Source organism: Anthonomus grandis, chromosome 4 (assembly GCF_022605725.1).
Source record: "Anthonomus grandis grandis chromosome 4, icAntGran1.3, whole genome shotgun sequence".
In the NCBI taxonomy this organism is placed as follows: Eukaryota; Metazoa; Arthropoda; class Insecta; order Coleoptera; family Curculionidae; genus Anthonomus; species Anthonomus grandis.
Genome location: NC_065549.1, coordinates 10,704,189 through 10,715,805, shown reverse-complemented (window position 1 = coordinate 10,715,805; position 11,617 = coordinate 10,704,189). Strand labels below are relative to the sequence as shown.

Here is an 11,617-nt window from a genome sequence, read left to right as displayed (position 1 = left end):
TTAAATAATAAACACCAAAATGAAACAGTCTACACTTCATATCCATTCTAAGCCAACCAATATAAATTAAGTTTAAACTGTCTAATACCACAAAAAATTACACACAAGCCTTATAAATACGCGTTTTTCTCGAAAAATAAATTGAATCCCAATAATTAAATTAAATTTCATTTCAGATTTCAATTCAAATTTTTGATATACATTGATTTCGTGATTCAAATCATGCCAACCTTGTTTTGACCTATTTAGGTCAAGTTGTCTAACTATTTTCACTTCTACATGCTCTCTAATCTCCAATATTCATACAAAATTCTCTACAATATTTTACAAGCTAGGCAGAGGATATTTTAAGACAAAAACTCAACAAGTTCTTACTTACAACTTTATTACATCAATCAACAAAGTTAACTTACACTTTTTACCAAAAATTAACTTATTTCTCTTCCGCTTTAATTTCCTCAGGAGCAGGCAAGTTTTTCTTTCTAAACTGAGGGAACTGCTCCCAAGGGGCAGACAAATCAAATTTCCTGAACTCTTGTGCCATTTCCAAAGGCTCAACAACAACTCTCTTCTTTTCATCATCATATCTCACCTATGAAAGACAATTTTTTATACCATTCTTTTCTATAACTAGATACACCTACTTCAACATAACCACTCAATGGGAAATCTTTCCTAAATGGATGTCCCTCAAAACCATAATCAGTAAGAATTCTTCTCAAATCAGGATGGTTAGCAAAGAAGACTCCATACATATCCCAGATTTCCCTCTCGTACCAATTTGCCGCCTTGTAAATGTTGTTGCAAGAGTCAACTGGGGTCAGCTCATCAGTGTATGTCTTAACTCTAATTCTTGAGTTGTAACGAACTGATAGGATGTTGTAGATTATCTAAAACAAGGCAGTAAATAGTCTGATGATTCAGCTTAAGGTTATATTATCTAAATAATTCCTAGCAACATCTAGGATACTGCAGGAGAGTAACTTTGCACCCTTTTTGTGATTTACCAAAAAAAATTTAAATATTCCGAGAGCCTTTTTAATGTTTGACCCTCTTGAACTATAAAGTAATTCAAGTTTAGTATCCCAGTTTAACACAAAGTCTTTGAATATAATATAAAACTAAAACGGTAGTGCCAATACCAAAAGTCACTGAGTATTTTCCGCGAGTTCAGACCAATCAATCTATTACCACCATTAGAGAAAATTTTAGAAAAATATGCTGTGTGAACCAAATAAGGGCCAATCTGGCTCTAGGTGTAGACATTCATTTGAATCTGCTATTCGTTCTAAGTCGTACTCAGTGTATTTTTGTTGTTTTGAAATTATGGATACAGGTATTTTATAATTAAGCCAAAGAGTTATGGTGTGAAGTCTAGTGTTTTCAAATGTGGGAAATAAATTATCAACAAAAACAGCAAACAAGTTCCACAAAGAAGTGTAGTTGGTCCACATCCATAAAATTTTAAAAACATCGTTGGATTAGTTTTTTGCTGATGATACACTTATTTCTGACTTGAGTCTGACACTAATATTGCAGAAATCATGGTATTAGTGAACTGTGAATGTACTGGCTCTGTGTAAATAAACCAAAATTAAATTCTCACAAAATTTATTTAGGTACTAAGAATAATTGTAGAAAAATTAGTGATAAGGGTTTAACAATAGGTTTGGGTGGTGAAACTATCGAATATGTACAAAAAATAAGGTGCTTAAGAGTCTATTAGACCCACAATTAGATTTTGGAAATTATAATTATAGGTTTGGTATATTTCTAAAAAAGCGTTTTTTAAAAGAATATGAATTCATATGTCTTGTTGGATTAGAAAGGTTATTTACAACACAATTATTTTTCTACATTTTAATTATTGTATGTCTCTCTTAATATCTTGTAAGCAATGTGATATAAATAGACTTAAGGTATAACAAAATAAAGTTATGTGAATACTTTTATGCTTCTATTCCTGTTTTATGCTTCTATTATGTATGCTAATATTCTGTCTAACTGAAACACTTAAGTGGCTTTGAGTTAGACAGAATATTGATTTATAAAATTTAGCAGAACTTATTACCAGCATATTTTAAGTCATACATATTTAAAAAAGGGGATCAATATCCATTATAAGATCATTAAGGCAAATTATAAAGTAGTCCAAGTAAATAGAACAAAACTTCAAAAATTGCATATTCTATGAGAGATTATATCTTTTCAAAGATTTGCCTACAAACATAAAATCATTGTCAAACATTAAGGTATTTACTTCATTAGTAGATAAGTGTTTTTTTAGAATTATTAAAATCTATTTATTCACACTAATATAAATTAATTATGACTTAAGACAAAAAGAAGCAAGGATGTCAACATTACAAGTAAATTACAAAAACACTAATTAGACTGAATTACCGGATAAATAAACTTTGAATATACACACTTAAAAATTTAAAAATACAATCATCATAAGAAGAAAATATAAATAATTAAAATTAAAGCTTTAATTAAGCTCATTAGTACCATAGACTAAAGTGATTTTAATGATATTCTTAAATTTGCATTAGTAGCATATCTATGATACCTTCCGGCAGATTATTAAAATATTTTATTATTATGATTAAAATATTTCAAACCCTGATGTTCAGAAGCACTCTGTCTCAAACACTTCAAAAGTCGGCAATATGTTGGAATTGTGTTGTGTTTATATGTGGCATTGTGGTTGCATTACTGTGCATTGCAAACCTGTTTTTTTTATACAAATAACACAGTCAAACAAAGATCATGTATATTTAGATTTAACCAGTCAAGTACTAAATAAACAACATTTCATTTCAAATATTATTAAATGCCATAATTGAACCTTTAGTGTAAAAAACATGTTATACATTTTACCTATAATTGATAGAATAAGTAGAAAGGTTGAATTAACATATCTTGGTGTTTGCTTACAGTTTATCCTGAATTTCAATTAGACAAGTCCACATTAATTCTATCTACGCTCATAGAGTTGAATGTGGTAAGATTAAATGTTATATGTCGCCTAAATCTATACTATTTATTTATTATGTAATCAATAACTTATAAATATAAGAAATGTTACTTTATTGGTGATTCCTATAATTAATTATTGAATAAGAACTAAAAAAATGTTTTAATACCTGATACTTCTTTAAATAGAATGATGTGTGTATGTATGTACTTCTGAAAAAGTCATTTTGACTTATTTAATACCACAATGAAGCAAATAAAGACTGATTTTAAGCAATCCGCACAATGTACTCTAGTCAATATAAGAATATTTCATATTAGTATATAATAATAATAAGCTTTATTTCCAACAGGTTACATATACCCAGTTACAGGAAAATCAATTAAATATATAAATGTACGAATGCATGAATTGTATTAGATTCATGCAACTAAACTATAAAAGAACTATAAAAGAATTGCTATATAATAAAAAAAAAGAAGTAGTGAACTTGAGAAAATAAATAATAAAAAATCAACACTAAATTAGGATAAGAATCAAGAATTAATTTAAATCAAAAGAACAAAAAAAAGAGTAAATAAATGTATTCAAGCTAAAAACTAAATAACTAAAAACTAAATAACCTAGCCTCCCCCACCGACCATACGCAGGTGATTCAAGATAAGTGCCAAATCGTCATGGTGAATGTCACAAGAATCAGCAATAGTGTTAAAGTTTTGACACCTAAAGTGAATAGGACTCTGGTACAGAATGTTGGACCTGGCTGTGTCCAAGTTAAAAGCTGGACACTGTCTGGATCCTGGGCGTGGTATATGAAAGCAAATCCTTTGCAAAAGGGATGGGCAGTCAATTTTATGGTTAAGTAAATTAAACAAGAATTTCACCGAATGCATTTCTCTCCTCTTCGCAAGTGACCGTTCAGTATATCTAGAGAGCAGCAGGTTATGGTCAAAACCCCTTGGAGGATAGACTCCATCATCCTTAAATGCCAAACATTTAAGGAATCGCCGTTGGACTGATTCTAATAGGTGAATGTGCTGGTTGTAAATGGGAGACCAAATGAGGGAGCAGTAGTCCAGCTGGATCTAACAAATGCATAGTAGAGCGTTTTGGCAGTGGCAGTGTTCAAAAAAAGTTTGCAATTTCTAATAATAAAGCCTAGCATGCGAGTAGCTCTAGAAACAGTATCTTCGATGTGGGGGATAAAAGAAAATTTTTGTTCAAAGGTGACTCCAAGATCCTTGAAACAGGTAGACCTTGCCAGAGACTCTCCATTAACTGAGTAATTAAAGGCAATTGGACTTTTGATACGAAAGTAGCTGGCCACATTACACTTGGAAACATTAAGGTTAAGCCGGTTCAAAGTGCACCAATGGTGTACAGTATTGATGTTCTCTTGCAGTAGACCACAATCTGCTATAGAGTCAATCCTATGGAAAAGCTTTAGGTCATCAGCATATGCTAACCGAGAGCAATTGAGGGTGGAGATCAAGTCATTAGCGAAAACGTTAAAGAGAAGGGGGCCCAAGTTAGAGCCCTGAGGAACTCCAGAGGTGGGTGAAAAACAAGCAGATCTAAAGCCTTCGACCACTACAAACTGAGAGCGGTCAACTAAATAAGAGTTAAGGAGCTTTATCAAGCGATCGGAGAATCCAAACTGGCGTTCAAGCTTATTTAATAGGATGAAGTGGTCAATCTGGTCAAAAGCCTTTTGGAAGTCTGTGTAGATAACATCGATTTGGCTTCTATCATTAAGTGCTTCGCACACAAACTGAGAGATGAATGCTAGGTTTGTAGTACATGAGCGGCCAGAAACAAAGCCATGTTGATCATTGGCCAGCATGGACTTAACCTTGGGAAAAATTAATTTATAGAGAGCCAACTCGAATAACTTTGAGAAATTGCATAGAATGGATATAGGGCGGTAATTCTCTATTGTTCCAGCATCGCCCTTTTTAAAGATAGGGCAAACTTTAGCTTGCTTCCAGATATTGGCAAAAGTACCTGTGTTAAGGATCAGATTAAAAATGTGGAGCAGAGGGTCTGTAAGTGCAACAGAGCAGTCCTTAGCTAAAAAACTAGGAATTAGATCTGGGCCAGAGGTCATTTTGCTTTTGAGACACTTGCTCGCCATTATAATGTCGGTAGCCGCGAGCGCGACGACGTCTATATGAACGTATATGAACTATGTATCTGAATTTAAACAATTTCTTCTATTATTATTAGATTAGTTATTAATTAATCTAATAATAAGACTATAAAATAAATATTGTACATACCTCAAACCTGTAAGGGCGTAAAGGAACATCCATTCCAGCAATATCGGACAAATTGGAAAACTGGCAATTGTGATGATCCTTCAAAAATTGCAACACTGGAAGTACACCCTCAGGGGCAATTAGAATCTCCAGCTCATCACCTCCAGTAATTTGTACCTTTTCAACATATTTAGGCAAACATTCTGCCACATATTTGCCAAACTCCTTTAATTGTGACCGTTGCAAGTGGTCATGTTTCCTTACGGTAGCTAAAAGAATTTAAAGCTAATTTTATTAGATTCTACTGATTTTTTGGCTTACGTCTAATTTCTTCAGTAGGAGCACTGCTTGCTTCTGTGCTTTGTAGACGGGCCCAGTTTAAGGCAACTAAAATGTTAATATATTAAGGTAAAAAGTGGTTGAATAGTGAATTGCCAGGTTACCTGTAGTCCTGTTCGTAGGACTGCGAAGGGTTTTCGTTAGTTGCCTTAAAATTGAGGCCATAATTGTATAAAAATTTGATTTGAATGTGTTACCTAATTCAATGTTTTGGTTTTTGACAGCTGATTGAAAAGTTAGGTTAGCATCTTCTTGTTTCTTCTTCTACTTGGCTATTGCTGTGGCTCTAATTAAAAACACCAAAAGACTGTAAAAAAAACAGTTTTTGTTATGTAGGGGACACAGTGTTCTAATATTTTAATTCAAAAAGAATTTTAAAAAATCTTTATGGTCCACACGATGTCTTTTCACTTCATCTTGTATCCCGTATAGTCAATAGTCGAAGGTTTCAGTCAAATCAAACCTTTAGCCACTCCCAAAGTGACGACTGTCAAACACGTCGCAGAACGTCACTTACGTGTCAACAATTCACAACTTACCATTTCAAAACACACGAAAACACTCTCGGGTTGGTCCAGAAAGTGATAGTACGTGTCGCTGCGGAAAAACTTTTAAATTTCATTAATTTTCGAAAAAACAAACTAAAATCCATACACTATGGCCCCAAAGCAGAGAATGCGTATCGCCAACGAAAAAGCCAGCAAAATGGTGACAATGAGGGGAAACGTACCCAAATCGTCGGTAAGTACACACACCACTTTGGCGTTCCATATTGTTCCTTTTCTTTTGGTTTTATTGTTTCTTTATGGTAATTTATTTGGTATGTGGCTGTTTTTTAATGACCATTGCTAAGAAACGCATGTTTTGTTGCCTTTTTTAAATTTTCAAAACTTGAATTTCATGTCCATATGTTTCAGTAGTGCTACTTTGGTCCCATAGCAAAAAGGCCACTTTTTTTACCAGGAGGAAATAGAATGCTTATATTTTATGATTTCCTTGCCTTTTTAGAAAATTACATGTGATGTTAAGCACACTTTTTGTTTTCATCCCCTGTTAGTAATCTACTATTAGACATCATCATATTGAAAGTTATTTTTGGCTTTTATAGCAATTATTTACAGTTTTCTGAAAAAATCTACAGCATTTGGCTCTCCTGCAAGTTTTTCTGGTATTCTTAATATAAATATTGGTATTCTATATTATAAAAACTTTTAAGACAATAAAGTTTTTACTTTACTACTCGGAAATACTTTGTAATTGAATATATATCATTTGTCTAAAAAAATTAAATCATTTTGTTGAATAATTCTTTATTTGCCATATTTTTTTATGGTTTTAATTGCCCGAATTCGATAGGTATTCATGGTATCTCACCTATGTACCAACATTTTTTCCTTTGGCACTCACCCAAGTAGTCCCAGGAAGGTTAAAATTCTAGTTAAGCAACTTTCTGAAAAATCACTTCCTAAAATTATGGGAAAATGTTTAAAATGTGTAATTTTACCAGAATCAATGTTCTGATGGCAGAAAGAGTAAATTTTAATGTGGAATTTTTTTTCAAAAAAAAAAAAAATTGACATTTAGTTGTACCTGAAATTATAGGAAAAGGCTTAAAATCGCAACTCAACTATAAAAGCATTGGAAAAAGAATTTTTGAGGATTTATAGTACTATAAAGAATTTTCTCATTATTGTAAAAGCATATTATAATAATATTACCTTACATCCTAATGTGCAAACTAGACTCTATTTTACCATAATTATATACAGGTATGATTTTTAGAAAAGTTGTTAAAGTAGACCTTTAGACCTTTAAATTTTGTCAGCATCTTAGTTAATACCAAGAATTTTTTTAAAGTATTTTTTTAAGAAAAAATATAAACCACAGAAGTTCTAAGAGCACTGGAAGTTTTAAAATGCCCTTAATTTTTGAACAAATACAATGCAAATTTAGATGTCAGTCTTTTTTTTAGTAATTCTAATATTTTTTAATTAATTTTCCAGCTACTAAGATTTTTATGTCAATAATACATATGTATTGCAGATTTAAAAAAGCAATATGTTCTGCTCTTCCTAATTAACTAAAAGGTGAATGAAATTGGTTGATATACCATTATTGGAGGTCCCACCTATCCACCCTTAAAGCTTGGCATACTATCCACAAAAACATTGTCTATATATTATACAAAGTAGCTCATGCCAACTAATAGTTTAATTAAACCCTCACTATATACAATTCAAGATATTTAAAAAAAAAAAAATATAGCTAAACAATCTGAAAAATAGCAGTCCCTTAATAAAACTTTTAAAAAACAGCACAAAAAAGCTAGTAGAGCATTGTTCATTCCCTTTGTCATATCTGATATGTGTCTGAAACCTCTTGAATTGAGAAAAATTTCATCAAATTGATTGTAAAAAGTTTCTCAAATCAAAATTTGCTTGCTGTAGTCTGAAAGTGCATTTTGAGAATAGCGGTTTTTGTCTAATCATATAGAAGTTGTTTTCTTATTAAGAATTTTCATGAATGATCAATTGTATTGAGGGCCTCAAATTTATTGATCTGTTTGCTGGTGACACACTAATTGAATATAGTGATGCCAATATTGTTAAATAAAATCTATAATATTATGTACCTTTTCTGTTAGGTATTCTGTCACTATTTCAGTAAATCAATTTAGAAAATACTATTGCATATGCTCAATTATTGAGAATTAATCAAATAAACGTTTAATATATAAAATTCCTTGTACATGTGGTAAATTTAACATAGGTGAAACCTGTAGATCAACAAAAAGAATTAATGAACATAAATCTCACATAAAACATTAAAAATTACATGACATGCATTTAGCAATAACTTTAGAATAAATTATCTAAAAACTTTTAGCTAAAAAGAGAGGTAGAACAGGACATAAAGATTAAAATTAATTGGAATATTGGAAATACGTTTTATTTATCTATTTTTTATTTTTGAATTCTATTAGGATCACATTCTAATGTAAGTAATAACATAACCCTAATATCATGGTCTCCTTTTCAATTTTTAAGCATATAAGAGAGTATTTTCTAATGAGATTTTTATTTAAATAGTGACATAATACCAAACAATAAAAAGGGAACTAATATTATTAGAGTAGTTGAGAGGATGCAGAGGTTTCTTCAAAAAATTTATGTATTTTTCTAAATATTAATGAACTAAAGCTTAAGCTAGTCATTCAAAAGCAATGATAGTCTCTAGTTCTCATAAAATTAATACTCTAAATATACAAAATATTAATCTACAAATCAATATACCAAATGTCAAAACAAATTGAATAATACAAAAAAAAATACAAAAAGCATAATACAACCCCACTTGGGTGATTCAATCAATATACAGTAGTGGAAAAAAGTAGAGCAACATTTGAAAATACTTTATTTTTTCAAGCAGTGAATGTAAACCAGAAGTAAAATTAATTCCAGTAATTTATTATTACACAAGCAATTTAATATTAAGAAAAAAAAACATGTTTCTTTGTCCTTAGTATTTTTGTATTAAAAAATTATTTTTTAGGTGGAAAAAAGTAAAGCAACATTTTTTAATATTCGTTTTTATTTCATTTCTAATAAATAAAAAAAAACATAAGTTAATATTTTGTAAAGTACCCGTTATTCTTAATTACATCTTCACAACGTTTTGGCATAGATCTTATTAGCTTAGAAATAATCCCTGGATCCATATTCACCCATGCTTCCTTCAATGCTTCAAACAATTCTTGCTGATTTTTATAAGATTTTCCTCTGATTTTGGAATCTAAAATGTCCCACAGATTCTCAATTGGATTGAGATCAGGGGATTTTGAAGGCCATTCCATTACATTAATGTTTTCCTTTCTGAACCAAGCTTTTACGAACTGAGAAGAAAGCTTGGGATTGTTGTCCTGTTAAAATAAATGTCTTAAAGGCATAGTATCATCAGCATATGGAATCATTTAGCTCTCTAATATGTTATATTGAAACCGGTCCATTATACCTATTTTATACAGGGGGCCCATACCATAGCCCGAAAAGCATCCCCAAACCATTACTGCTCCACCACCATGTTTCACTGTTGGACAGGTATACTTGGGGTTGAGTCTTTTATTAACAGGGCGTCTAACATACACAATTCCATCACTTTTGAACAAACAAAACTTGGATTCATCGCTCCAGATTACTTTTTTCCAATCATGCTCTGTATAATGTAGATGCGTTTTGGCAAAACTTAAACGGGAACGTCTATTTTTTTTGACAGCAGCGGTTTTTTGGCAGGTCTTATGGAAAATAACTTGGCCTCTAATAGTGTATCTCACCGTCCTCGAAGTCACGTTTACTCCAAGCTCTTCGGATATGCGGTGCTTTATTTTACTGGATCCCAGAAAAGGCTCATTTTTAACACTTTTTTATAAATCAACAATTCTATTTTTAATATCGACAGATAAATGTTTACCGCGAGGTATATTAAGCAGCCAAATACCGTCAACCTATCAGTTTAAACTAACACTAAGTAAAATATTTTGCATGATTTGAGAAATATTTCAAAAATATTGCTTTACTTTTTTCCACTCTGAAGTATTCTTTTTTGTGTCCCTTGGTAAAACGAAATAAGAATTAACAGTTTTTATTGGCAAACCAATTTTAAGTACCATATGTTTTTATCTACAGAAATTTTATGCTAAAAGTCATCATCTAATATTTTATTTTAGCAACTTATTAAATGTTGCTCTACATTTTTCCACTACTGTAAATGCATACCGTTTCATACAGAGGCATGAGAAACAGAAGTTATGCAATCTACATTATAATGATTTTCAATAAGAGAAAGATTATGCTACCTCACAATGGTTCATATTTATAAGTCGTACTGTGGGACCAAATTCACATGTGGAACAATAAGTATAAATGATACAATTTTGTTATGATTTTTTAAGTGCATGAGTGAATTTAACTACCAACCCTCACAAATAAAAAATACTGTTTCTATGATGAATTTTAAGAAAAAATTACATTCAGAATTTTAGTTTAATTTGTCTACTAGAATGGAAATTTTTAAAATAAGTGTGTAGTTAACAAAATAGATTTATTTACTTTTAGTAGAATTTATAATTCAATAAAGTACGTTATGTAATTTCTACTGTTATTATACTCCAAATGTTTTGATTAAATTGGATTTGGTGCATCCAAAATCCAATTGAGCGCAGTAGTATAACAAGTCTTTAAAATGGTCTCTTACAACTGTCTATAATAATTTTTTGAAAACTATTTTTAAACTAAAATAACATTTTTTTTTTCAGAAACAAGAGAAGGAAAGCTCGCCAGTAGGCCCCTGGCTCCTAGCTCTTTTCATCTTTGTTGTATGTGGATCAGCAGTTTTCCAAATTATTCAGTCTATCCGTATGGCATAGTCAGCTCAACTTCCAATAATCATCATGTTTTCGTTATAAACTTATAATTTTTGTAAAATTGTTTTTCTATTGTCAATTTTTAAAAAAATGTAATATATAGTGTAATTCTGTGGTCAAAAAATCCTTTTAATACAATTTACTGTGTGTATGTACGTATACTTATTTAAATAATTTTTCAGAACCAATATTTTTTCTTTAATTAAATGCATTTGTGTACTTCATGCAAGATTTGGGTATGTTATGTAAACAATAATTTTTCAAGGGTTTAGTAGAAAGTTAAATATTTTTACATGCATTTAGTATGCACAAAAGATTATGTTTTATTTCTATTAAAAAAATATATATCCCAGATTTTATCATTCCAATCAATTTACTTTGCAATATGAACTGTAAGTTTTTTGATCTTTGATAATATATTATTATTTTAACTTGTACGTGTTTAATTTCAGGCAATTATCTACAAATTATGGGTATTTAGTTAATTGGAGAAACTTTAAGCAATTAGTTCCAGTATCTTATATAAAGTTCATTATTTGCTTACACAAATTACCAGATTAGGTAAAAGCGTATAATAATTGTTTATTTTAATAGTGCTGCTTTCATAAAACCAACCATTTT

The 11,617-nt window shown here is 30.6% G+C and overlaps 2 protein-coding genes across 2 annotated transcripts; one reads left to right on the top strand and one right to left on the bottom strand.

The window, feature by feature from the left end:
- Nucleotides 1-368: 368 nt before the first annotated feature.
- LOC126734757 (NADH dehydrogenase [ubiquinone] iron-sulfur protein 3, mitochondrial-like) lies at nt 369-5,848 on the bottom strand. The gene is made up of 5 exons (XM_050438471.1): nt 5,682-5,848; nt 5,560-5,625; nt 5,260-5,507; nt 645-890; nt 369-592 (listed from the first exon to the last, which is right to left on the bottom strand). The coding sequence occupies exons 1-5, from the start codon at nt 5,740-5,742 to the stop codon at nt 434-436; spliced, it is 780 nt and encodes a 259-aa protein (XP_050294428.1). The 5' UTR covers nt 5,743-5,848; the 3' UTR covers nt 369-433.
- Nucleotides 5,849-6,084: 236 nt separating this feature from the next.
- On the top strand, nt 6,085-11,427 carry LOC126734758 (stress-associated endoplasmic reticulum protein 2). Its single transcript, XM_050438472.1, has 2 exons — nt 6,085-6,318; nt 10,889-11,427. Exons 1-2 carry the CDS (start codon nt 6,235-6,237, stop codon nt 10,997-10,999), a joined length of 195 nt encoding a protein of 64 aa, XP_050294429.1. The 5' UTR covers nt 6,085-6,234; the 3' UTR covers nt 11,000-11,427.
- Nucleotides 11,428-11,617: the final 190 nt, after the last annotated feature.